The 27,554-nt window shown below is 58.0% G+C and overlaps 1 protein-coding gene across 1 annotated transcript in view; it reads left to right on the top strand.

The window, feature by feature from the left end:
- The window catches only part of LOC117640042 (D-beta-hydroxybutyrate dehydrogenase, mitochondrial), a 37,329-nt gene extending 17,385 nt beyond the window's left edge, over nucleotides 1–19,944 (top strand). The window contains exons 2-7 of the mRNA XM_034376242.1: nucleotides 6,407–6,539; nucleotides 6,772–6,955; nucleotides 17,550–17,726; nucleotides 17,812–17,964; nucleotides 18,907–19,105; nucleotides 19,527–19,944. Of these exons, the coding sequence (XP_034232133.1) occupies nucleotides 6,414–6,539; nucleotides 6,772–6,955; nucleotides 17,550–17,726; nucleotides 17,812–17,964; nucleotides 18,907–19,105; nucleotides 19,527–19,689 (1,002 nt within the window). The 5' untranslated portion in view covers nucleotides 6,407–6,413 and the 3' untranslated portion in view covers nucleotides 19,690–19,944. The remainder of the gene's footprint in view (nucleotides 1–6,406; nucleotides 6,540–6,771; nucleotides 6,956–17,549; nucleotides 17,727–17,811; nucleotides 17,965–18,906; nucleotides 19,106–19,526) is intronic.
- The last annotated feature ends 7,610 nt before the right edge of the window (nucleotides 19,945–27,554 follow it).

Below are 27,554 nucleotides of genomic sequence, written 5' to 3'. Positions count from 1 at the left end.
TGCGGTGGCGCGCGCTGCTGTCACCTTGACCACTCGGCCACACGGTGGTGGTGCGCCTCGGAGCGAAGTACAGTAGTACGAGGTGCGTGATTATCTCCCCGACGAGCAGCCAATGCCCGTCGGAATGAAGCGGTTAGCACGGCGTGCTCGCGGAGGAAAGCAGTCACACACACACACACACACACACACACGAGCGGTAGTGCAACGCGCGTGCGGCATCGCCACTCGGCGGTCGTGCTTCGGTTTTAATTGGGAACCGATTTCATATCTCGCGCCGCGGCGTGACAAAATGCCGCAGCCAATCAGGAGCGCGGGCCGCGGCGCGGCAAAGCTGCAGAGACGCAGGTGCGCGAGGCCGCGAGGTCAGCCACCGCGTGCCCGCCTGGAAAGTGGAGGCAAGAGGGGCTGCAAAAGCAAAAAGGCCCAAAATTGACAGAAAATAAATTTTACGTGTGCTTATTCTGACGACAGCGACCTCCACCCTAGCGGTGGACGTTAAACAAATTAAAGCGTGTTCATTCCTTTGATTCTCGAATCTGAAAACATGAATTAATTCGAGACGCAACTCCCTCCTCGTGTCTCCCTCGGGCCCGCGGGGCTTCGGGGCTTCCCTAGGCCTGTCGCTGCCTGAGGTTTCTCTGTCGGTCTCCGTCTAGGCGGGCGGGCCGGGCGCACAGTGGGCCAGAGAACCGCTGGAGGCGGCCAAAACTCTAGACGCGTTTTGAGCTCCAGAGCCACTAAATGGGACTCGAACCGGACGTGTGACCCCACCAATGGATTCCTCGTTCGGAGAGCAATCCATTGGTGGGGTCACACGTTCGGTTAGAGTCCCATTTAGTGGCTCTGGAGCTCAAAACGCGTCTAGAGTTTTGGCCGCCTCCGCCTGTCTTCTGGCCCACTGTAGGGCGGGCCGGGCGGGCCGGCGACTCGTTCCGTACCGTGGCCATGCTAGGCCGTCCCCGCCCCGGACCATGTGTGCGTTGGGTGAAAGGGCCCTGCGCGGCGCGGCACGGCCACGCCTTGGTGTGCCTTGGCGTTGTCGCACGGCTTGTCTTCCGGGGCCCACGGCCTCTCCCGAATCCACTCCGCATAGCACCGAAAGCAAAATAAGCTCCGTCAAATATGCATGGCATTTTTCAAGCGGAGAGGACTCGAAAAAAAATGGACAGCGGAAATGCAGGGTCACTGCGGGTCACTGCGGGTCACTGCGGGTCACTGCGGGCCACTGTAGCATAAAATGTGGTCTTACGGAGTGGAGGCTTCGGGTTCGTGGTTGTGTCGCGTTGTCGCCGCGGAGCCCGGCAAGGCTCGGCCCGCTGCCCCTCGCGTGCAGTCCCAGTGCACCGCTGCAGTCCGCTGCAGTGGCTGCAGTCCGTGCCCGCATACCAGCCGAGTCTTGGCTGGGCCTAGCAGGCAGGGCCCAGCAGGGCGTTCGAAGCCAGAGCGGCCGGCAGTAAATTGTAGCTTACGCAAGCCGAGTACACGGTTAGACTTGGTCCTGAAAGATTCAGGACCGTAACGCGTCCCTGAGGTAGCCGGACACCCGTTTCCAGGACGGGAGTGGCGAAATTCAACCAGTTTGCCGTTTGGTCCTGGAAACGGGTGTCATTGGCGACGTTTGTCACCCGTTTCCAGGACGGTTCGGAATGTTTGGGGCTCTCGGTCCTGGAAACGAGTCTCGGCGGGCCCAAGACGCCGAAGTAAGACCAGTTCGCACCTGGTAGCTTGCACACTGAACTACATTGTACCGCTGGGCAATGATGCGCCATTCCCGCAGTGCGTTTCATGGAAAAAATCGGCAGCAAAAAGTGGCAATACGAAAGTCTCAAGGAGACCCGCCGATCAGCTTCGGTGTTCTTATGGGAACCGGGCCTTCATCCGACGCATCCCTGCCGCGCAATTCGACAGATTAGTGGAGTTCGTATTGGGCTGGCCCACCCGAAGTGCGCGCGGTTTCTGTGGTACAGTGAGAGTCCAGATTCAGAGGCCTTACCTCAGAGGGGTCACATTGGGTATTTGAACCCGCGACCCCGAGTGCCGAGTCTAGTCAACTCCTCTACCCTGACCGCTCAGCCACCGAACCAGCTTGTCGGCGGCGATGTCGCAACTCCTCTTGAGCTGCCGTTCGAGAAATCTGGCCCCGAAAAAAGGGTACCTGGAGCGGTCTCGAACCCGGGACCTGCCGCTTCCCACAACATGCTCTTAACCACTGAGCTACCGGAGGACCATGGTGCTCGCTCTGCCGGCGCTGGTACTCAATCCTCTCCGGATAGACCTCCTCAAGAAGTTTGTTGCCGTTGCCGAAAAATTTGCTCAGGGCACTAGTCTCGAACCCGAGACCTGCCAGTCAGGAACGCAGCGTTCTAACCACTGCGCCACCAGTTTGCTATGAGCGCCGCCCTCCTAGCGCCGAACTTATAATTTGTCCAGCATCAAGCAAAGATGGGTGGCTATTCAAGTTTGGCGCTAGGTAGGTGGCGTGCATAGCAACCTGATGGCGCAGTGGTTAGAGTGCTCCGATCCTGACTGGCATGTCTCGGGTTCGAGACTAGTGCCATGAGCAAATTTTTCAGCAACGGCAACAAACTTCTTGAGGAGGTCTATCCGGAGAGGATTGAGTACCAGCGCCGGCAGAGCGAGCACCATGGTCCTCCGGTAGCTCAGTGGTTAAGAGCATGTTGTGGGAAGCGGCAGGTCCCGGGTTCGAGACCGCTCCAGGTACCCTTTTTTCGGGGCCAGATTTCTCGAACGGCAGCTCAAGAGGAGTTGCGACATCGCCGCCGACAAGCTGGTTCGGTGGCTGAGCGGTCAGGGTAGAGGAGTTGACTAGACTCGGCACTCGGGGTCGCGGGTTCAAATACCCAATGTGACCCCTCTGAGGTAAGGCCTCTGAATCTGGACTCTCACTGTACCACAGAAACCGCGCGCACTTCGGGTGGGCCAGCCCAATACGAACTCCACTAATCTGTCGAATTGCGCGGCAGGGATGCGTCGGATGAAGGCCCGGTTCCCATAAGAACACCGAAGCTGATCGGCGGGTCTCCTTGAGACTTTCGTATTGCCACTTTTTGCTGCCGATTTTTTCCATGAAACGCACTGCGGGAATGGCGCATCATTGCCCAGCGGTACAATGTAGTTCAGTGTGCAAGCTACCAGGTGCGAACTGGTCTTACTTCGGCGTCTTGGGCCCGCCGAGACTCGTTTCCAGGACCGAGAGCCCCAAACATTCCGAACCGTCCTGGAAACGGGTGACAAACGTCGCCAATGACACCCGTTTCCAGGACCAAACGGCAAACTGGTTGAATTTCGCCACTCCCGTCCTGGAAACGGGTGTCCGGCTACCTCAGGGACGCGTTACGGTCCTGAATCTTTCAGGACCAAGTCTAACCGTGTAGCAAGCAGCGCGCGGTCCTGTTGTGCCCTACACTGTAACAGAGGCCCGTTTGGCACCGGCCGCGCGTCCAGCGCCTCCAGCGGCGCTGCTGCAATCAGGCTCGGCTCCAGGCAGAGCATGCAAACTCGAGGATGAGCTCCAGTGATGGACATCTCCCTGTCCCCCTGGCCTTCCGCCTGCCCGCCCCTCTCCAGGCCCCTCCAGGCTCCTCCAGGCCTCTCCAGGCCTCTCCAAGCCCCTCCAGGCCTCTCCAGGCCTCTCCAGGCCCCTCCAGGCCCCTCCAGGCAGGGCCGCTGGCCACCGCCTCTCTGTCTGCCCGGCCCTCTGGGTGGCACGCTGGAATGCCTGGAATATCCAGCGAGACATGGACGGCGTCAAGCGAGCCGCCTGCCTGCCTGCCTGCCTGCCTGCCTGCCTGCCTGCCTGCCAGCCTGCCTGCCTGCCTGCCTGCCTGCCTGCCTGCCTGCCTGCCTGCCTGCCTGCCTGCCTGCCTGCCTGCCTGCCTGCCTGCCTGCCTGCCTGCCTGCCTGCCTGCCTGCCTGCCTGCCTGCCTGCCTGCCTGCCTGCCTGCCTGCCTGCCTGCCTGCCTGCCTGCCCGCCCGCCTGCCTGCCTGCCTGCCTGCCTGCCTGCCTGCCTGCCTGCCTGCCCGCCTGCCTGCCTGCCTGCCTGCCTGCCTGCCTGCCTGCCTGCCTGCCTGCCTGCCTGCCTGCCTGCCTGCCTGCCTGCCTGCCTGCCTGCCTGCCTGCCTGCCTGCCTGCCTGCCTGCCTGCCTGCCTGCCTGCCGACATGGACGACATGCAGTGACGGAGTCCCAGCTTTTGCAGTGCAGTGCCGGTTTCAAAGTGCTGGCTGTACTTCACACGCAGTAAACAGTGGAATCCGACTGGTTTCATGAACTTTATCCCGATTCGGATTCTAAAACACGTTCTGGTGCAAACTACGTGATGCAGTTGACGCACTCGATGTCATTGACGTGGATGACGTACTCGTTGACAATGATTGACTGCAGCTTGCGCACTCTTTCCCCGGCAATAATTGCACATTTCGCCCCCAGTAAACGCCTTCCCGCCAAGGTGAGCAGGCGTAGCCCCCCGGGGAGGTCCCCCTAATCAAAAACCATCAAGCAACAGTAGTAAAATGGAACCGTGTCATTTGTTTGGCCGCCAGCGGCGCCTGGCATAGTTTTGGCCCGGCAGATTGGTATCACTGAATTTATTGTCATCCGAATGTGTGCCGGCGACTCGCACACTCGCGCCCACGCGCGGCAGCACCTTATCGCACGGTGTAGAGGGCGTGGGCGTGATGGGCTTGGCCAGGCTTGGCAGCAGAGGACGCGAAGCAGAGGGCACTTGGCCATTGTGTGTGGGAGGGGAAGGGGGGGAGGGGGGAAGGAATCCCATAGCCTATGGAGTGTTTGGCGCGTCGCGAAGATCCTTTCATTCCCCACACGTCCCAACCGACTCCCCCCCCCCCTCCCCCACCCCCGTTCCTTGAACAACGTCCTCGATAATTCTGTCACGGACACGAACGCGGCGAACGCAGCGAACGCAGCGAAATGGGGAAACAACAAGGCACGGCTACTGCACTGCCATGTCGCTGGCTGGCATGGCTACCATGCGGTGCAAGGTGCAGCAAGGTGGAGCAAGGCGCAGCCACGACGAATGGCGCCTGGCCTTGGTGACGGCGGTGCATGTGCATGGCATGTTGTCTCGTACCGCTTGCTTTGCCGGCTTTGCCCCCCTGGCTTGCCGGGCTTGCCTCGCACTCCGCCGCCGCCGTGGACGGACGACGTCGTGTGAACACACGTCGGGGAACACGCCGCCCGGCCGTCTCGTCGCCGTTCGTCTTTTTCTTTTCAGTTTGCAAAAAAAAAAAAAAAAAAAAAAATTGGCAAGAGGCAAACAAATTCAACAGAAAAAGAATGAAAAGTGTTTGTTTGAAGTATGTGGATTTTGACTGGGGACATAGGATTTCCGACTGACGTCTTAAAAATATTACCTGAGGTCCTTGGAGCTCTTGAAAAAACATTTGAGGATTTTGATAACATTTCTGAAGAACAATTTTTGATTCTCTATTTTTTTTCTCTCTCCCAGTTTTGACTGATAGCCTTCGAAGCGAGCAGTGAACGGTGGCCGCGCCGCGTCGTCAGAATAATGTTGACTGCGTCGCGGGCAGCGGGTAGTCGTTGTTCCGCCATTGTTCACGCAAAACGCCGCTGGAGCTGCTTTGCTTGTCGTGGTGTTCTGTCCGTGGTGCTGCCCATGGTGCTGCCCATGGTGCTGCCCATGGTGCTGCCCATGGTTATGTCGTCCGTCCGGCGCTGGGAGCCGCGCGTCGCGCCTTTTGTCGCGAACCGTCTTCTTGTCGTCGGTCTGTCTGTCAGCCTGTCCCTTTGCCTGTCCGTCCATCTGTTGGCCATATTTCTAGTGCGGCCCGTCCGCGCGCGTGTCTGTCGCGCCGCTCCTCTTGACGGACTCCTCGTCCTTGGCGGGGACGTGGACGTGACCAGGATACCGCGTGCCGTCCGCGCTGTTTGGCGCCGTTCGCCTTGGCGGCGTTGCACAGTGGGCCAGAAGATCGGCGTCGGCGGCCGAAACTCTAAACGCGTTTCGAGCTCCAGAGTCGCTAAACGGGACTCGAACCGAACGTGTGACCCCACCAATGGATTCCTCGTTCGGAGAGCAATCCATTGGTGGGGTCACACGTTCGGTTCGAGTCTCATTTAGCGACTCTGGAGCTCAAAACGCGTCTGGAGTTTTGGCCGCCTCCACCGGCCTTCTGGCCCACGGTGCGTTGTGTCGCCTAGAAGGACGTCCAGAGCGTGTTGGAGGTGCGAGGGCGCGCCGTGACTGCGGCGTTACCACGTGCTGGCTGGCTGGCTTTCATCGGCACGCAACGCCTTTTCGTGATTCGCACTTCCGCGAAACGCTTCCGTGAAAGAAGGCGCTGTTGTCGGGAGTATACTTTTGTTGGTTTATGGTTTTAACGGTGTCGTTTCTCGTGTCTTGCAGCCGGGCCATGGACGACAACACGTCCATCGTGCTGGCGCTGCAGCTGCTGGCGCTGTGCTGCATCGCCTGCGCCCTGCTGCTCTACCTGCTGAGGAGGATTCGGCCGCAGCCCGCCAGCCTGCAGACCAAGGAGGTACGGGTTGATGGTTCAAATCCAACTGGAGGTTTTTTTTCTTAGTCTTAGTTTTTGTACCACCAGTGTCTTAAATAATTTTCGTTGTTGTTTTTGAAAAGGAATTGACGCAATTTGAATGAAAACGGAAGTGGACCGACGGGGGCGCGAACCCGCGTCCCCCGGGTGCGCGTGCCGCGTCGTAGATCGCTCGGCTAATGCGTGGTGCATGCATGCTGCGTGCGTGTTGCAGGCGCTGCACGCCGATCCCGAGGACGTGCTGACGGGGCGCGCGGCGGGCCGCTCCGTGCTCATCACGTGCTGCGACACGGCCCTGGGCCTGCAGCTCGCCATGCACCTCAGCAACGTGGGCTTCCGCGTGTTCGCTGGGCTGCGCGCCGCCGACTCCGAGAAGGACGGCGGCCAGGACGCCGCAGGTACGTACGGCCGGGACGAGGACCAGGATCTGGTGGCCGGAAGAACGGTGGAGGCGGCCACAATTCTAGACGCGTTTTGAGCTCCAGAGTCGCTGAACCGGACTCGAACCGAGCGTGTGACCCCACCAATGGATTCCTCGTTCGGGGAGCAATCCGTTGGTGGGGTCACACGTCCGGTTCGAGTCCCATTTACCGACTCTGGAGTTCAAAATGCGTTTAGAATCTTGGGCCGCCTCCCTCCGTGGTTGAGGGCGCCTGCCGGGTAGGCAGACCCGCGATGCACGAGTGTCTTGCGGGCGGGATAGGCGCTCCGAGCCCCTGCGAAGAGAGAGGTGGGCAGACCCGCGAGACATGCGTGTCTTGCGGGCTGGATAGGCGCTCCGAGCCCCTGCGGAGCATGGGGTAGGCAGACCCGCGAGACATGCGTGTCTTGCGGGCCGGCCCACCCAACAGGCGCTCCGAGCCCCTGCGGAGCATGGGGTAGGCAGACCCGCGAGACATGCGTGTCTTGCGGGCCGGCCCACCCAACAGGCGCTCCGAGCCCCTGCGGAGCATGGGGTAGGCAGACCCGCGAGACATGCGTGTCTTGCGGGCTGGCCCACCCAACAGGCGCTCCGAGCCCCTGCGGAGCATGGGGTAGGCAGACCCGCGAGACATGCGTGTCTTGCGGGCCGGCCCACCCAACAGGCGCTCCGAGCCCCTGCGGAGCATGGGGTAGGCAGACCCGCGAGACATGCGTGTCTTGCGGGCTGGCCCACCCAACAGGCGCTCCGAGCCCCTGCGGAGCATGGGGTAGGCAGACCCGCGAGACATGCGTGTCTTGCGGGCTGGATAGGCGCTCCGAGCCCCTGCGGAGCATGGGGTAGGCAGACCCGCGAGACATGCGTGTCTTGCGGGCTGGCCCACCCAACAGGCGCTCCGAGCCCCTGCGGAGCATGGGGTAGGCAGACCCGCGAGACATGCGTGTCTTGCGGGCTGGCCCACCCAACAGGCGCTCCGAGCCCCTGCGGAGCATGGGGTAGGCAGACCCGCAAGGCACCCGTCAGGCGCTCCGAGATCCAGAGTCACTAAATGGGACTCGAACCGAGCGTGTGACCCCACCAATGGATTCCTCGTTCAGAGAGCAATCCATTGGTGGGGTCACACGTTCGGTTCGAGCCCCATTTAGTGACTAGGAGGTCAAAACACGTCGAGTTTTGGCTGGCCGCCTCCAGCGGTCTTGTGGCCCACTGTGCATGGATGAGGTGTTCCACGGCGGGGCGGGGCGGGGCGGGGCGGCAGGGCGCGTCGGCCGGTACCGTTGCGACGCCTCTGCGGCGGCGTCGCCTCGGAGGTGCGACGCCCCGGATGGTTATTCGGCGTTTGAGACGGAGCGCGGCTGCGGCACACTCGGCTCGGTCGCCCTGTGCGTGTAACGGGCGGAGGAATTGGGCGGCTCGGCTCGGCTCTGCTCGGCTCGGCTCTGCTCGGCTCGGCTCGGTTCGGTCGACGCGGCGTGCTCGGCTCGCCTCGTATTGGATCGGGATCAGTGGCACACAGCGGGTGCCGCCTCGCCGCGGTTTGGTGCTGCTCTTCGCTGCGCCGCTGCGCCGCTGTGCCCCTGCGGCGCACTTTGCGGTTCTCACGCCGCACGCGCCACTGTAAAGCCAAGCCACTGCAAGCCGCGCGGCTGTAAGTGGACAAGTGCCGCCGATGCGTGTTGCGGTGCGGTCGGACGTCCGCGTCTCCGCGTCCGCAGGTCGAGGGGCCGAGGCTCGCATCACTACATTGCAAGAACAAGAACGACTGCCAGTCTGTTTTCCCGCCCTATCTGGGGTGGAGAGGCGGTGGCGGTGTCCGTTTCGGATTAGTTATTTAATTTTGCGACGAAGTTTCGCCGCGCGGCGGATGACCGTCCGCGTCCACAGGCCGAGGGCTGAGGCTCGTATCACTACACTGCGAGGAACGGAACTACTGCCCGTCTTTTTTCCCGCCCTATCTGGGCTAGAGAGGCGGTGTCCGTTTCGGATGAGTTATTTCACTTTTGGGATAAAGTTTCGCCGCGCGGCGGACGACTGCCCGCCAAGTCAATAAAGCGCACGGATAAATGAGTAAAAGTTGTCATGAAAAAAGTGAAGTCCTTGCGATGTGGCTCACCTTGTGGCGGCGCGCGAAGCTCTGTGCGCGCGTGTGCGTGAGCGTGTGTGTGCGCGGGCCGCTGGGTATTGGCCTGGTTGCCGTGGAGGAGCTCGACGCAGCCTCCCGTAGCCAGTCCCTCGGCCCACTTGGCCTGGACCAGGCCTGCCCCAGGCATTTAGGCCCCGCGCCCCGCCCCGCCCCGCCACGCCACGCCCCGCCTCGCTCCGCCCACCCCGCCCCGCCCCGCCCCGCCCCGCCCCACCCCGCCCCGCCCCGCCACGCCCCGCCTCGCTCCGCCCACCCCGCCCCACTAACCGGCAGGGGGGCGCGGCCCCCTTGGCCCCCCTGGCCCCGCCCCCGCCGCCCCACAGCTATATGGGACACAATTGCGCGCGTAGCACGACTCCGGCCTCGCGCGACGACGCAGGCAATGCGGCGCAGAGTAAAAGTCACTTGCCGCGAAGGATTGCCCCCCGCGGAGCCGAACGGGCTCACACACACGCGCGCGCGCGCGCGCGCACACACACACACACACACACACACACACACACACGCATACACACAGGGAGAGAGAGAGAGAGAGAGAGAGAGAGAGAGAGGGGAATGCACACAGACGCTTTTCCGGCCGGGTAGTGCCCAGGCGTAGCGAAGTGTGGCCCTGCCGTCTGCTCTGATAAGCAAGCGAAGAGGCGAGTAATTGTGAAGCCGATAATGGCAGAAACGGAAGCTATTTTTTGTTGTTTTTTTTTTCTTTCTCACCACGAGGCGGCGCCGGCAGAAGGTTTTATGTCCCTTTATCGCGAAGGGCGTGCCAGCACACAGTGTAATGAAAGATCGAAAAGTGGGAAAAAAATATTTTATTGTTCTAACTGACTTAACTTAATGCAGAAAGACGCATTCTGGTAGGAAAAGTGCCACAGGACCATCCAAGCGTCACAGAGACGCCATTTTTGAGAAAAAAGTGGTAAAAATGCCGTATTTTTAGTTCTTGACACCCACGGCTTCTGCTGTTTAGCGTATCCGCAACTTTTCTCGACGCCAACTAGTTAAAGGGTACTAGGACAAAACTTGATAACATTTGGAGCGTTGAACTAGGTGGGGAACTCGAGATATTTCGCCTCAAAGTTTACAAATATTTGAAAAATCTACCAAAAATGCCATTTACTGACACTTTTAAAGGCTTGGCTTCGGCTCTATGGTGAATCCGCAACTTTTCTCCACGCCAACTAGTAGAGGGGTACTAGGACAACACTTTATAGCATTTAGAGCATTGAGCTAGGTGGGGAACTCGAGATATTTCGCCTCAAAGTTTACAAATTTCCTAAAAATCTTCCAAAACTGCCATTTTTTGACTTTTTTGAAACCCTGGCTTCGGCTCTATGGTGAATCCGCAACCTTTCTCGACGCCAACTAGTTAAGGGGTACTAGGACAAGACTTGGGAACATTTGGAGCATTGAGCTAGGTGGGGAACTCGAGATATTTCGCCTCAAAGTTTACAAATGTCCCAAAAATCTACCAAAAATGCCATTTTCTGACCGTTTTGAAAGCTTGGCTTCGGCTCTATGGCGAATCCGCAACTTTTCTCGACGCCATCCAGTAAAGGGGTACTAGGACAACACTTGATTACGTTTGGAGCACTGAGCTAGGTGGGGAACTCAAGGTATTTCGCCTCAAAGTTTACAAATGTCAGAAAAATCTACCAAAAATGCCGTTTTCGAACATTTTTGAAGCCCTGGCTTGGGCTCAATGGTGAATCCGCAACTTTTCTCGACGCCAAGTAGTTGAGGGGCACTAGAACAACAGTTGAGATCATTTGGAGCATTGAGCTAGGTGGGGAACTCGAGATATTTCGCCTCAAAGTTTCAAAATTTTCTAAAACCTACCAAAAATGCCATTTTATGACCTTTTTGAAGCCCTGGCTTCGGCTCTATGGCGAATCCGCAACTTTTCTTGACGCTTACTAGTTGAGGGGTACTAGAACAACACTTGAGATCATTTTGAGCATTGAACTAGGTGGGGAACTCGAGATATTTTGCCTCGAAGTTTAAAAAGTTTCAAAAAACTTACCAAAAATGCCATTTTCTGACCTTTTTGAAGCCCTGACTTCGGCTCAATGGTGAATCCGCAACTTTTCTCGACACCAAGTAGTTAAGGGGTACTAGAAGAACACTTGAGATCAGTGTGAGCATTGATTTAGGTGGGGAACTCAGGATATTTCGCCTCAAAGTTTAAAAATGTTTTAAAAACCTACCAAAAATGCCATTTTCTGACCTTTTAAAAGCCCTGGCTTCGGCCCCATGGCGAATCCGCAACTTTTTTCGACGCCAACCAGTTTAAGGGTACTAGAACAACACTTGAGATCATTTGGAGCATTGTGCTAGGTGGGGAACTCGAGAGATTTCGCCTCAAAGTTAACCAGTGTCTAAAAAAATCTACCAAAAATGCCAGTGTCTGACCTTTTTGTAGGCTTGGCTACTGCTCTAGGCGAAATATCTCGAGTTCCCCACCCAGCTCAATGCTCCAAATGATCTAGAGTCTTGTCGTAGTAGCGCTTAACTAGTGAGCGTCGAGAAAAGTTGCGGATTCACCTTAGAGCCGAAGCCAGGGCTACAAAAAGGTCAGAAAATAGCAGGTTTTTAGAAAAAAAAATTAACTTTGAGGCGTAATATCTCGAGTTCCCCACCTAGCTCAATGCTCTGAATGTTATCAAGCGTTGTCCTAGTACCCCTTTACTATTTGGCGTAGAGAAAAGTTGCGGATTCACCACAGCCGAAGACAAGCCTTCAAACAGGTCAGAAAATGGCATTTTTGGTAGATTTTTTAGGAAATTAGTTAACTTTGAGGCGAAATATCTCAAGTTCCCCACCTAGATCAATGCTCCAAATGATCTTAAGTGTTGTTCTAGTACCCCTCAACTAGCTGGCGTCGAGAAAAGTAGCGGATTCACCATTGAGCCCAAGCCAGGGCTTCAAAGATGTTCAAAAACGGCATTTTTGGTAGATTTTTCTGATATTTGTAAACTTTGAGGCGAAATATCTCGAGTTCCCCACCTAGTTCAATGCTACAAACGTTCTCAAGTCTTGTCCTAGTACCCCTTAAGAGGATATGGTACACCTCCCCAGAAGCGGCATTTCCAGGGACGCGCAGGGACCTCTTTCTAACGCCGTCCTGGCCACACCGTTCGAGGTATCGATATGGAACTTGGCACACGGGCTCAGAAAGGATCAATCTCAATGACGGTGCGTTCAAAAAAAATTTTGAACGCCTAAGTTAGGCCCCAGGGCAGTTCAGTTCTGGTCCAACTTTCGTTCACAACACATCCTGAGAAAATGGGAATATCGAAAAAAGGGCGATGGTACGTTCTAGATTGACATTTACTCTTTCCGGAGATGTTATCCCCTTTCCTGTGCGTTCAAAATTAGAGGTCAAAACCCGGTAGACCGCAGACCTCTGCACGGCGACTTTCGGCGATTCCGGAGCCGGTCAAAGAGAGGAAGTGCAATGTATCTGTCGACGAGCTGTACCGGCCCCAGACTCCGCACATGTTGTCGCCGACTTTGTTTCACTGAATAGGGACTGCCTGGGCACAGCCTGGCCCGCCACCCTCGCCCAAGGATCGGCACCGTGACAGGTCAATTTATGGCCCCGTGCCTAAATAGTTAAATTTTTCAGCGGTTCATTTTGGAGTTGTGAAACTTGCTCAGATGGATTCAACGGGCCATTGCGGTGTCAGGCGACTAAAGATTCAAGTTCTTGCGACTATTTTGACCTAGGCTGTCCCGAACGTAATCAAGTCCGGTGGCGGGGCTAGTACTGGAGAGCTAAGGTCAAAATGGTCGTAGAACTTTATTTTTGAGTTGCCTGAAACCACAATCGTGCGCTGGACCCCATTCGCCAAATCCTAAAACTCTAAAATAATCCGTTCAAAAATTTAACTGCCGGGGTCTGGGGCCCATAAATCGGCCTGTCACGCTGCCGACCCTTCGACTCATCGGCTCCGGCGCGTGAATGAGGCGGGGGCGGGGGGCCGGCAGGGGGGCCCCGGCGCAGAGACAAAGCAGAGGGCTGCATGCAGGCAGCCAGGAGGGGCAGGGGCGGGGGCAGGCGGGGGTCAGCATAGCCCGTCTACGACAGTGCCTTTTCAAAACTCTGCGAGATGACAAAAATCACCGTGCAGAGGTCTGCGGTCTACCGGGTTTTGGCCTCTAATTTTAGTCGCACAGGAACGGGGATATCATCACTGGAAAGAGCAAATGTCAATCTAGAACGTACCATCGCCCTTTTTTCGATATTCCCATTTTCTTAGGACGTGTTGTGAACGAAAGTTGGACCAGAACTGGACTGCCCTGGGGCCTAACTTAGGCGTTCAAAAAAATTTTTGAACGCACCGTCATTGAGATTGATCCCTTCTGAGCCCGTGTGCCAAGTTTCATATCGATACCTCGAACGGTGTGGCCAGGACGGCGTTAGAAAGAGGTCCCTGCGCGTCCCTGGAAATGCCGCTTCTGGGGAGGTGTACCATATCCTCTTAACAAGTTGGCGTCGAGAAAAGTTGCGAATTCGCTAAACAGCAGAAGCCATGGGTGTCAAGAACTGAAAATACGGCGTTTTTACCCCTTTTTTCTCAAAAATGGCGTCTCTGTGACGCTTGGATGGTCCTGTGGCACTTTTCCTACCAGAATGCGTCTTTCTGCATTAAGTTAAGTCAGTTAGAACAATAAAATATTTTTTTCCCACTTTTCGATCTTTCATTACACTGTGCAGCAGTGCGCGCAGTGCGGGGGAAGAGGGCGCCGAGGTGAGGGGCGCCCCAGATCCAGATTGCCATTGCGGCGCCAGATGCTCTTTTGCGATTCCGAGTGTCGCACCGAGCGGCGTACGTGAGCCGGTTGTTAATGACCCGACGCGACGCGTCCCCGGCAGACGGCACTCAGAACAGTGCATCGTCGCCCCGCCTGTCTCTCTCGCGCCGACGCGGGACTACGCGGGGCGCCCCGTGAGTGCGAGAGGGACGGAGCGACGGTGCTGCGTGGCGCCACAGTCGCGGAATGCGCGCGGGGCGTCGTCGGTGGCGTCGGCGTCGACGCGAAGGACACCGGTAACCTGGACTCGGGGCCAGCACACTGGTAAACACGTATTTTTTCCCTCCGCACTGTAAGTTTTAATTTTTTGACGGGTTTTAGCCGGACTGGTTCCGGAGTGGCTGCCGATAGATCGGATCTGGCCGCTAATGCGTCCGTCCCGGTCCGTCCCACACCCGCCTCGTCCTGCAGGCTGCCTCCGCACACCGGCGCTCTGTCTCTCTCGCACTCGCGGGGCGCCGCGCAGGGCCGCGAGAGAGACAGCGCGCCGCCTCGGAACGAGACCGCTTTTGGCCCAGATCACCGCGTTGGATTGACGGCCTGCCCGCCGCCCGCGTGCAGGTCTCCGGCCGCGCAGTGGGCCAGAAGACCGGCGCAGGCGGACAAAACTCTAGACGCGTTTTGAGCTCCAGAGTCGCTAAGCAGGCCTCGAACCGAACGTGTGACCCCACCAATGGATTCCTCGTTCGGAGAGCAATCCATTGGTGGGGTCACACGATCGGTTCGAGTCCCATTCAGCGACTCTGGAGCTCGAAACGCGTCCAGAGTTTTGTCCGCCTGCGCTGGTCTTCTGGCCCACTGTGGGCCGCGCCCCGCCGAGCCAGGCCGCCGAGCCAGGCCGGCCTGACCTCTACCGGAAATGGCGGCAACTGCAACTAGACACCTGCTCATTTAACCGGGCCGACCTGACTAGGCCGACTAGGCTGGACTAGGCCCGGCGGGGGGCGAGGCGCGCGGCCTCCAACGAGACGAGCTTGGAGGAGGAGGAGGCTGCTGCGAGAGGAAGTGCGGGATCAGCCCACCGTCGATTCCTTACGGTGGCGCGGCCTCGATGAAACAATTCTGATTCGAGTGTCGGTCAGTTTCGATGTGGTAGGATCCCTGTGCGTGGCGCTCTCTTACAGCCCCGCGGCCACGCGAGCACCGCCTTGACTTTTTGAAGCGCCATGCGGCCGTCAGACGCACGACGGATTTCGCACGGCGGTTCGTCACTCTGTCTCTCTCGCACCCGTCCGGGGCGCCTCAAGAGTGCGAGAGAGACAGGCGATCAGCGACCGTCGCTTTTATCGTCGCCCGTAAAGCGCGGACGCACCGCGGGGGAGGCACTGCACTGCCAGGGAGGGCCTTGTTGATGAGCACGAGCACTCTGTCTCTCTCGCACTCCAACGGGACGCCCCATGAGTGCGAGAGAGACAGGGTGGCGAATGAGCGCGCGCGCTCGCTGCGCGTTTGGCAACGCGCATCGCTGTTGCAAGAGCGTGACTGCATCGCTGTGAACAGTTCGACTTTTTCTTTTTCGTGCTATAAAGGCGCGGCGCGGCTGACGCGAGTATAGCAACGCGTCTGAATTAGTTGCCACTGCAGAAAGAAAAAAAAAGAGCGCGCTCAAGGATGCCTCATCGCGAGTGAATGGAGCTGGATAAGACACACACGCACACACTCACGCAAGCACGCAGAAACGAACACACACGCACACACTGGTAAAAGTGCGGTGGAAGCTCTGCTTTCGTACCCTTGAAAACGCAACGGCTCGTTGGCCCTGTCGCGTGTTGTACTCGATGGATTGTGTCTCTCTCTCTCTCTCTCTCTCTCTCTCTCTCTCTCTCTCTCTCTCTCTCTCTCTCTGTCTCTCTCTGTCTCTCTGTCTCTCTGTGTGTGTGTGTGTGTGTGTGTGTGTGTTTGTGTTTGAAAAATGGTATGAAAAATCGCGGTATGAAAAATTGCAGTGTGCCAGGATTGAAACACGATGATGCGCGGTGCGGCTGGGGCTTTCTCATCATCGCGCTGCTGATGGCTGTATCATAGTATCCCTTGTCATCCACTCGGATTGAACGGCCGACGGCAGCCACCCCACTCGGTTCGGTTTCCGCGTAGAAAGCATGCCGTGCATTGGCGTGCAGAGCAGCGCGTCATTCTGACGAACATCGTACCGGCCCCGCACAGTGGGCCAGAAGGCCGGTGGAGGCGGCCAAAACTCTAGACGCGTTTTGAGCTCCAGAGCCGGTAAACAGGAGTCGAATCAAACATGTGACCCCACCGATGGATTTCTCGTTTGGAGAGCAATCCATTGGTGGCGTCAAACGTTCGATTCGGTCCCATTTAGAGACTCTGGAGCTCCAAAACGCGTCTAGAGTTTTGGCCGCCTCCACCGGTCTTCTGGCCCACTGTGCCACGCTGTCCGCATTGTCCGCCACGCGGCTTTCCAGCGCTGCTTTTATATCCCTCGCATTACATGGCATTACATGGCGATCAGCCGCGACGCCGGCGCTCCGCCGCGCGGTCGTTCGCGCGCCGATATTTTTCATACCCTGCGCCGAGTGCTGTGTTTTCCTTTCACTGCAGAGAGGAGTTTTTCTTTGTCCTTCTTTCTCCCGAGCCGCAACCGCATTGGCAAGGCAGATACTTTGACTTTTTTTGTTGCCCCGCGGTCCAGTTGGATTTCGAATCCCTAGCCGTAGTATATGTCGCGATTGCTGACTTTTTCATTACAAGCGTTATGTTTTCGTTTTTACTGGCTGCACTGAAAAACCAAACGTGTTCTAGACACTGGTGTGGTCAAATGGGTGTTATTTTGACCACATCAGTTGGTGTGGTCGAGACCATGTGTGTCACGTTTGGTGTGGGCTAGACCACGTTTTGGTGGGCGTTATTGCTTAATCGAAACGGCCATGAATAAAATAAACGCGATTGGTGTCGATTTCAGTTGGTAAGCGGGAATCGAAAACGACACGATTATCGAAAATCAACGATTAAGGGGGGGGACCGATTATTTGGTGGACAAAAGGGTTAATACTCATAATATTGTGTAGCGGTAATAGAGGTAGGAAACCATTGGCGCAATCGAGTGTCTGAGACACCTTCTTCGGCCTTAACTGAAAACTTCTCAAGACTTTTCCGCCGAATTGAACGGTGATGGAAGAATGACGTCATCCGACGTCACTCACAATCGACGACGTTAAATAACGGTCAATCCTTCGATTACCGAACCACTAATGAAAATTTGAAATAATGGGCGATTTTAAACTATAATCGATTATTTTCGTATTCGATTAATCGCACCGGCCAACTGGTGTGGCCTAGACCCGTCTGGGTGGTCAGACCACGTTTGGGTGGTCTAACCACGTTTTGGGGTGGCCTAGACCAGTGGGGGGTCCTGCCCGGGTGTGGCCTAGACCAAGGGTTTGGGGTTTTTTCTAGGGAAAACGTTTGGGGTGGTCTAAACCATTTTGGGGTTTTTAAAATTGAAGTGGTCGACCACACCATAGATGTGGACCACCGAAAAAAAATGCACTTAATTTTTCAGTCTGGTCCAAACGTGGTCGTCACGGCGGTCCGGCTTTCTCGCGTTTAGAGTCTCGACTGACGGTGGACGATGTGGGGTCGTTGGTTGCAGGCGTGGACTCGGTGTGCGGCCGGCTGCTCCGCGCGCACGCCAAGCACCAGGAGGCGGTGTTCGGCGACCTGCCCTACCAGGGCTGCCTCGTCACGCTGCCCATGGACGTGACCCGCGAGGACGTCCTGCACGAGGCCATGGACGTCATCCGCAGGCACCTCCCCGCCGGCCACGACGGTAAAGAAACCTTAAAAAAAACACCTCAAAATGTATGCAAAATTTGCTTTACTGATAGTTTTAATTTTCGTTTGACTTTTGGCAGGCCTGCACGCGGTGATCAACACGGCGGGGCTGTGCACCCGAGGCCGCCTGGAGGTGCAGGAGAACGTGCACTGGGACGCGCTGCTCAAGGTGAACGTGGTGGGCGCCCTGAGGACCGCCAGGGCATTCCTGCCGCTGCTCAGGAACAACAAGGGTGAGCTCTTTTTTTGTGAAAATGGGAACACCTTGCAATGCGATTAGCATTGGAATTTTTTTAAAATTGAAGTGGCCGCGGGTCGCGAGTCCTTTGATTGGTCGCGCCGAACAATGGGCACATAATTAATTATGAGCCTCGGCGTCCAGCGTGGTTCGGGTCACGGCGGTGCGGCCGCTCCGTCTCTCTCGCACTCTTACGGAGAGCGCCATGAGTGAGACAGAGACAGAGAATCGCTCTCCTGGCGGCCCCCTCTGCAATTAAATAGTTAGTCGGCAAGGCGTCGGCCGGCGCCGCGGACGATTAATCAGCATGCATGACGGCCTGCTGGACCGCGTGCGGGACGCCCCTCCGTCTCTCTCGCACCCCTACGGACGCCGCGCGAGCGCGAGAGAGACGGTGCCGATGTCGCGGTGCGTGTTGCGCAACGAGTGCTACTCGGCTTGCATGTTGATGGACGTGCTCACCGGCGCCAAGGACGCCAAGGACGCCAAGGACGGTCGGGGCGGCCCTCAGTGGGCCAGAAGACCAGCGGAGGCGGCCAAAACTCTAGACGCGTTTCGAGCTCCAGAGCCGCTGGATGGGACTCGAACCGAACGTGTGACCCCACCAATGGATTGCTCTCCGAACGAGGAATCTATCGGTGGGGTCACACGTTCGGTTCGAGTCCTGCATAGCGACTCTGGAGCTCAAAACGCGTCTAGAGTTTTGGCCGCCTCCGCCGGTCTTCTGACCCACTGTGCGGCCTTGTCTAAGTCAATCGCCCGCAAACGCCCAGAATCGACTACATCCGGTCGACGCCGTTTTTCAATTTTCAGACTTTTAGTTCGAAATGAAGGCAAAACTGTGGAACTCTACAGCCCTCCCCGGTCTTAACGGGGAGGTGTCTCTTGCTTTACTTTCGGTGCGTTTGCTTCAATTCGTGCTCTTGTTTTCTTGCAGGCCGCCTGCTGAACGTGGGTGCCCCCGGCGCGCTGGGCGGCGACGCGGGCGCGGGCGCCGTGGCTTACACCGCGGCGCGCTACGCCGTGGAGGGCGCCACCAACGCCCTGCGCGCCGAGATGGAGCCCCTGGGGGTGTCCGTCATCAGCCTGCAGCCACCCGAGGGCGCCACCGGCGAGGCGCTGTTCCAGCCGCCCAGGTCAGTCTCTCGGAGAAGTCCCGGCCACAGCGCCGGCCGGCGCCGGCTGGGTAGGCAACCCATCGAACTTCTAGGGCGTCGCGGCACAGTGGGCCAGAAGACGGGTGGAGGCGGCCAAAACTCCAAACGCGTTTCGAGCTCCAGAGTCGCTAAGAAGGTTTCGAACCGAGCGTGTGACCCCTTCAATGGATTCCTCGTTCGGAGAGCAGTCCATTGGTGGGGTCACACGTTCGGTTCGAGTCCCATTTAGCGACTCTGGAGCTCCAAACGCGTCTAGAGTTTTGGCCGCCTCCACCGGTCTTCTGGCCCACTGTGCGCGGACGTCGGCGGCGCCGGAAGGGCTGCCTACCTGCCGGCGGAGCGACGCTCTCAGCCGCCTTAGCACACGATAACACCGGCCTTCCTTCTTCCTGCCCCACAGGGAGGCGTCGGAGCACCACGACGTCCTGGGCGCGACGGCGCTGCACGCCGTGGAGGAGGCCCTGCTCAGCGACAAGCCCAAGCCGCGCTACCAGCTGCGCGAGCGCGTCGGCCTGCTGCGCGCCGTGATCCCCCACATGGCCGTCGGCAAGCACGCCGCCTGAGGGCGGCCGCCACCGCGCGCGTCGCGAGCGCCCCGATGTCTTCCGTGAAGACCGACAAGGCCGCGCTCGTGGACGCAATGTATCGTTTGCTCATTTTTACGCCAGCCATAATGTACCCAAGCCTGTCAGGCCTGTTAGTGCGAGAGAGGGGGAAGTCCAGCAGTGCGCGTGCCCGCTGGGACGCTCCACAGTGGGCCAGAAGACCGGTGGAGGCGGCCAAAACTCCAGACGCGTTTTGAGCTCTAGAGTCGCTTAACAGGCCTTCAACGAAGGTGTGACCCCACCAATGGATTCCTCGTTCGGAGAGCAATCCATTGGTGGGGTCACACGCTCGGTTCGAGTCCCATTTAGCGACTCTGGAGCTCCAAACGCGTCTGGAGTTTTGGCGGCCTCCACCGGTCCACTGTGTGCTCCCCCTGGCGCCGGCTGCCGAGCGGTTCCACACAGCGCGCTGCCTCTCCCTCGCACCCCGACGGGACGCCCCGCGAGTGCGAGAGAGACTGCCCGCTGGTGTAGGAAGGGTTGCCGACCTGCCGGCGCAGCGGGGCGCGGACAAGTGGAGACACCGCGCCGACATCTATTGTGCCACACTCTGGGCGTTTCGGAGAGAAGACTGAAGAACTGAATATCTAGATATTGTTATGTATGCGTGGTCATGCTTCATACGATGTGATATGAAGATCGTCCGCTTTATATAAATTTATAGTACAATAAATATATTTTAACTGGTTGTTTGGTTTATTTGACCTTCGTTCGAAGGGGGGGATAGCTACACTGAGAAAAACTGCTGTCACTTTATGACAAAAACGTGGATGATATATTCATCACTCTGGAATGATGACAATCTCATCACAAATGGATGACATTTTCACCAAAGCTCCATTACTTATTGCGTGGGTTTGACAACAATGCCATCAATAGGTTTGATGACATTGTTGTAAGGAAAATTAGCCTTGAAATTGTCATCAAGTGACGCCTCAAATTTTCACAGTGTACACAGCGTCCATTTTGAGAGTGGTGGAGGTGACACACTGAAAACTCCAACCGCAGGCAAGGAGCGGCGGAAGTTATTCACCGAGCGCATCTGTACCCAGTTCACCACCCTCTCGAGGCAGGCCACCCATTCGGCTTCACAGACGCCACCGAGGCAGGCAACCCATCGTGCGTGGCCACTGTGAAACTGTGAAAGGTAGGAGCAATGGACTCCGTCGAGGGTAGGCAACCCATCTGGCCGGGCCACGCTCTGTTCGCCGAAGTGCCCCTTCCAGGTAGGCAGCCCATTTAACTTTCTGTGGAAGGCTGCGACGCACCCGCCGAGGTAGGCACACCATTTGACGGGACTGGGTGTCTGGCCTGTGAATCAAACAGGCCGTAAGGCATGGCGCAGTTGCAGTCAGACGAAAAACCTTCGAAGGTGCCACTCACACAAATAAAGTTTCCAATCGAGGGGCAAACAACTTCGTCAAAATTTATACACCGTCATTTCAAATTCACGTTATTTCATAGTCCTATCAGCGTTATTTCAATCGTATTTCAACGTTATTCCGCGTTATTTCACGTTATTTCGCTTTTTCACGTTATTTCGCGTTATTTCACCGTTATTTCACGTTATTTCACCGTTATTTGACGTTATTTCAACGAAAATGTACACCAAAATTCAAGTTGTCTGCCCCTTGTTTCCAATGAATGCACTCGCTCTCCGTAATCGGCATGTTGGTGGTCTCACCCTGTCCGACGGTGCACTTGTGTGTACCACTGTGAGTGCACACGTTGTTGCCGGGCGTGTCTTATGTCAGCACGAAGGCGTCCCGAGCGGACTGAGTCGTGAGGCCAAAACGGAACGGAACGATGGCCCTCGATACTCCCCTCCACTGTTATTACTGAAGGTGCGGAAGTGGCGGTGCGCCGGCATGGCCAGTCAACTCATCGCCTGCGACCCCAATAAGTACACCAAGTACGCCGAGCAGACCGAATGGTTTCGTGACGGGGCGCGTGGCGGCGCTCTGTCTCTTTCGCACCGCCACGGGGCGCCCCACGAGTGCGAGAGAGACAGAGCGACCGCGATGAGATCACAGCGCTGCGCGTGCTGCGCGTGCCCCCCGGGCACGTTTTCCACGTAATGGGAGTGGCCGGGCCGATCTCTGGCACCTCCAGCGTCACCGCAGGGCTGGTCGCGCCGTCTCTCTCGCACCTGCGGGGCCCTCCGTTCGGGTGCGAGAGAGACAGAGCGACGGGGCACTTTTTATGATTGCTCCGCTGACGACCGCCCTACTCCTACAGGCGTAGCGTCGCCGGGCAACAGGAATGACCTGGTTGACGAGACGAAGCTACCCCACGCTGCAGTGGGGCGCGGGGTATCGCCGAGTTGTTCTCACTGCACCGGGTGATTCAAAATACTGGCATTCATTCCAAGTGCCGTCCGTTTCTCTGAGCGGTTGTGCATAGTGAGGCAAACCGAGCATGCGCGGATGGACCGGCCGGCGGTTCAAAAATGGCTTCGATTCGTGCAATGGCTAGTCGCGTTCTGCAATGGGCAGGTTGTGCAAGTGAGGAAGAGAGCATGCGCGAGAGAGACGAGCCGAGAGGAGTAGGAGGGAAGAGAGAGAGAGAGAGAGAGAGTTCGTGAATGGCTAGGGAGAGAGAGAGAGGAGAGAGAGAGAGAGAGAGAGAGAGAGAGAGAGGAGAGAGAGAGAGAGAGAGAGAGAGAGAGAGAGAGAGAGAGAGAGAGAGAGAGAGAGAGAGAGAGAGAGAGAGAGAGAGAGAGAGAGAGAGAGAGAGAGAGAAAGGGCCAGGAATCACGGAAGGTGTCGTGTCAGCTTGTGTTGCCTTTCTTCCTCCTTTCGCAAGGGCGGCCGGCCGGCAGGTACTGGCGTTGGACAGAATGAGTCGTTGAATTTTTCATCCCAGCCCGTGGCGCTGGCGGCGCTGCCGTCCAAGCGCGCGAGACGGTAGCACATTCCTTTCTTCTTTTTTTCTTGTCAAACCCATCTCGTTGCGCCAATCGCTGCATTTCTCCGTCGGGTTATCCCGTGGGAACATTAGCACCTGTCTGTTCATGCGGTCATGAATATGATAATGCTGGGAAGGGAGAGGAGAGACAGTGGAAGTACGGCACTTTGAGGTCGAAAAGTCACTTGTTGTCGGTTGCGCTGGGTCAGGGTTTCTAGCAAACGCGAGCAAACGTGTCTTACTGCTGAACCACTGAGAATGCCAAAAGCCCAGCGTGGTCGCTGGTTCGTTCTGCAGGGAGCGAAAGAGGGGATGTCGCTTTTCAGTCGGTCATGTTTATTCGCATCATCGTCAGTCTCATTCACGCTCGTCTTTCTTTGTCACACAATGCCCGTCGCATGGAGATCCAATGGTATTCTGCTTGACGTCATGATCAAATAGTCCCGCTACAATCATCACCACAATCCTATCCCAACGCATCACAATAAGGTAGAATTACTCTAAAATTTATAAATACACGCGCTGCTGTTTTCGGACCGGCATCGACTCGACGGCTTTTGCAAGTGCAGCCGGTCGATCCAACGTCGTTCTCTGACTTCAGGGCGACTCCGCACTGCGATTTCATCGCTCTGTCTCTCTCGCTCTCATGGAGCGTGCCGTGCGGGCGCGAGAGAGACAGAGCGATGAAAGCGCTGTTAGGCCCCTCAGGGGGCGCGCCGTGGCCGCGACTGTAGTCTGGGCGGCGCCATCATCTGCGAGGGCTGCGGCTGCGGGGGCTGCGGGGGCCGCATCTCCGGGGGCGCGCTGAGGTCGGGGGTGGTGGGGGGCGGCGGGGGCGGCGCTGGGTCCCTGGGCTGCGGCGCGTGGTAGAAGGGCTGGGGGTGGTAGTCGTCCAGCGGCAGCGGGTGGCCCAGCGGCGGCAGGTCCAAGGCGTAGTTGTTGTTGTTGTTGTCCTGGTCCGGCGGCCGAGGCCGGAAGTCCTCGATGGGCAGCATCACGATGTCGTTGGCGAGGACCTCCCCGCCGTGGTGCTGGAAGGACGGCGGGTGCTGCTCCAAGTGCTGCGGCTGCGGCGCCGGTCCCGGCGGCGGTCCCGGTGGAGGCCCTGGTGGCGGCGCGGCCGGGCCGTCGTGGTGGTGGTAGTGGTGGTGGTGGTGGTGGTGCACGTGGTGCCCGTGGGCCTTCGCGGACTCGGGGATCTCGGAGTACAAGTGTCGCACCCTGGAGGGAAAGTGAGATAAATGTCCTGAGTCGGATCTCCTACACTGCAGGGCTCTGTTTCGTGCTCCGCATTGAGTCAACACCGACCTGACGTAGGTCTTCCCCGGTGTGGCCGCGACACCCAGAAGCACCATCGCCGCCGCGCACGCCACCTGTCGACGGGAAAGACGAGGGCGTGAGCACAACACTGCTTGATGCCCTGGAGGAGGTCAGGTCCAGCCTTTGCAAAAGCAAAGAGAGGCGCTATGTGGGACTCACCGCGGCGTGGGGGCGGGCCGTGGTTCCTGTCGACGGCATGGCACTCGAGTGAGTCCCCCGGGTGGCTCTGCCTGCTATATATCGGCGGGGCGGCGGGGCGTGGCAGGGCGGCCAGGGTGGCGCCGCCAATGAGTGGCGACGCTAGTGCTGCCAAAGGCGGCATTGGCCAATCGTGTCCCCCTCAGCCCTAGAGTGGCGCATCCCGTATTCCGCGCCCGAAGAGCCGCCAGCCGGCACCGCGGCCAGCTGGCGGGGCTGTCTCACTCCGTCTCACTCGCACCCCGACAACGCGCCCCATGAGTGCGACAGGGACACGCCGAAGAAAGCACTGTTCGGATTCGGGCTGCGGTAGCGCGGCGCCGCCAACGCCGTCCGTCCGGACGCAGCCGTGATCCAACACGCGCGAGCGCCCACCGCGTCAGCACGTGCACGTCGTGCGCGCCAAGACCGCCGGGAACGCCAGGGGGCGTGTCGGTGTCGGAAGACGAGTGTAGCCGATCGGGGCAGAACACCCCAGGATATCCAAGGGTCATAGATTCCAGGGGTAAATCACAACACAATGGTAAACGTATTCCTGGATGCCACGCAGCAAATTTGATACGTGGCAAACTTGATGCGTGGCAAACGCCTTTCGCTTACGCAGCAAATATGCGTTGACACCCGCCAAGAGGTTGCCACGGATTGCTTGGCCCTGTTAGCGAGCAGGAAAGAGCAAATAAATGGCGGGACTCGAACATTCAACCCTTTCGTTCAACGCTCTCGCCTGCCAACGACTACGGTGTGCGGCTGGTCAAGCAGGGCACTTGAAGACAGTTGTGCCGTGTCACAGAGCGCACGTCAATGCAAAGTCCACAGCAGTCAGGTGTGAACATTTGTCATAAAAGAGGTCGCACAAACGATGTTCTCCGCCCAAGCTGCCCCCTCTGCCTTGCCCCGGCTGTCGTTGGCCTTCTTGGCGGGCGGGCGCCATGCCACGGCGTGCCACGGCGGCCCTCAGTTTCACTTTCCGTGGCGAACGGCGTGGCGTGGCGCGGCTATCGCGCCGGTCAATCAGATGCTTCGCGGCCACCCCGCGGCGCCAGGTGCACAGCACTGCACAGCACTGCACAGCACGGCCGCTGCGCTCCATCCAGCACACTGCACAGTGGGCCAGAAGACCGCTGGAGGCGGCCGAAATTCTTAACGCGTTTTGAGCTCCAGAATCGCTAAACAGGACTCGAAATGAACGTGTGACCCCATCAATGGATTCCTTGTTCGGAGAGCAATCCATTGGTGGGGTCACACGTTCGATTCGAGTCCCATTTAGCGACTCTGGAGCTCAAAACGCGTCCGGGATTTTTGACCGCCTCCACCGGTCTGGCCCACTGTGCACTGATTCCGAGAGTCGTCGCTCTGTCCCTCTCCAACTCACAGGGCGTCCTGTACAGGTGGAAGAGAAACAGAGCGACGACGCTCGGAATCAGTCTGCAGGACGCGTTTCGGTGTCGGTCCGCGGGGGGTGCTATTCGCTCGCTGTGCTGCGTTACCGCCGTTACCGCGTGCTCGAGGACCCAGCGAAATGCCTTGGCTACTTCCCGGGCCCGCAAGACCGGGCAAGACCCTGCCGCCTCGGGCGCCCGTCGGGCGGAGGATCTCATTTGACTTCCGTTGTCCGGGGCGCCGTCGCCGCGCGCATTGCGTCAGGCGTATACGTCGTCGCCGCGACGAGGATTGGCCGCGCCGTTCACCGCAAGAGTTGTAGCAGTCAAAAAATGACTAGCGTGGTCCGTGCCACCGCTGCACCGCCCAAACAGTGCCCGTCCAGGTAGACGCGGTGCTTCCCCTTGTGTAACGCCTGCAGCGCTTGCAGCCCTGCAGCTTGCACAATCCCTTTGACCCGGCGGCCTGTCCGGCCTGACCGGCCTGTTCGCGCCAACTGGCCGAGCGGGGAAGCCCCGTGAAGCTCCGCGAAGCTCTGCGAAGCAATGCTGCGAGAACTTCCACCGCGGCCGCCGCTTCCTGATGATCAGCATCATCGTCGCGGACCCTCACGCCGCACCGCGGGGAACCAGCGATGCCGCTGCACACCGAGAGCAGCGAGAAGAAGAAGGAGGAGGACGTTGCCATTTTTTGGCACGGCAGAGAGTCAGTGGAAACTGATTACAGTAGTGCAATGGTGCATCCTGTGATCCTGTCTCCTCGTGCCCGGCAGTGGTTTCCCGGGGTTGAATGGATGAAACGCGTTTAGCCCACCCCGTGCTGGGTCGATAGGTCACGCGGCAGGGACTGCTTTGGTCACGGCCCGCTCTACTTCGGGCAGGCTGTGCGTTGAGTCAGAGCAGTCTTCTCCCCATCATCATCATCATCATCATCATCATCATCATCACGATCATGATCATCAGCATCAACGCTACAAGAGCGTCAATAAGCACGCGGCCTGTTTCCGTGTTTTAAGAGCGGCCGGCGATGGTTCATCGTGGAGGCCGTGGGCGCCGTGGGCGTGTTGGGCGCGTTGCACAGTGGGCCAGAAGGCCGGTGGAGGCGGACAAAACACTAGACGCGTTTTGAGCTCCAGAGTCGCGAAAAGGGACTCGAACCGAACGTGTGACCCCACCAATGGATTGCTCTCCGAACGAGGAATCTACTGGTGGGGTCACACGTTCGGTTCGACTCTGGAGCTCAAAACGCGTCTAGAGTTTTGTCCGCCTCCACCGGTCTTCTGGCCCACTGTGCGCGTTGGCGCGTTGCGCAGGACGGCCAGGAAGGGCGAGCAGGGCGCGCGTCGTGGGACCGCCGGACTGCCGCGCCGTGTGTGTCCAGATCCTTTCCCTGGAGGGCCATTGTTGTCCCGCGGTGCTTCCCGCTCGCCGGGACAGTATGCAAACAAAATCTCGCCTGGGGAATCTCTTGCATCATGGGGCGGGCCGAGGCAGAATCTTTTGTTGGCTGCTGCAGTTCATGTTTTTGTGAAATGGAGCATTCAAAAGTGTGTTTCTTGCACCTTTTTTTGGACGGGCCTTACGCAGTGTTTGTGATACTGATGCCATCTTTGTCGGGAAGGGAGACAGAGTGACGAGGCCAAAAAGAAAAACGCCTGATTTTCTGTTCTTTTTATATAAAAAAAATAGCTTAGTATTTACAAACAGGTAACAAAAACAACAGTGGTCAACAACAAGAACAACAACAGCGCCCCGCGAGGGTGCGGCTTCCGCCATGCCGGCAGCGAAGGATGCGCCGGGGACTGCCATGGGGTCGCCAGGAGGGCGGCGCTGGAGGGGTGGGGCCCACACCGTGGGGGACATCACAGGTATGACGTTGCGTCAGTGAAACAGCGCGTCATCGGGTCTCGTTTGGGGTCATTTTCGGCTTCGTTGCTATCACGGACGACGGCGGAAATGACGGCGAGCAGCAGACGGATGGCACCAAAATCTCGAGGATGGCTTCTTTTGCGTGGGGGG

This window comes from Thrips palmi, unplaced genomic scaffold, assembly GCF_012932325.1.
Source record: "Thrips palmi isolate BJ-2018 unplaced genomic scaffold, TpBJ-2018v1 HiC_scaffold_12, whole genome shotgun sequence".
NCBI lineage: Eukaryota > Metazoa > Arthropoda > Insecta > Thysanoptera > Thripidae > Thrips > Thrips palmi.
Note: the sequence above shows the minus strand (reverse complement) of the source record. Positions and strands in the feature narration are given on the sequence as shown.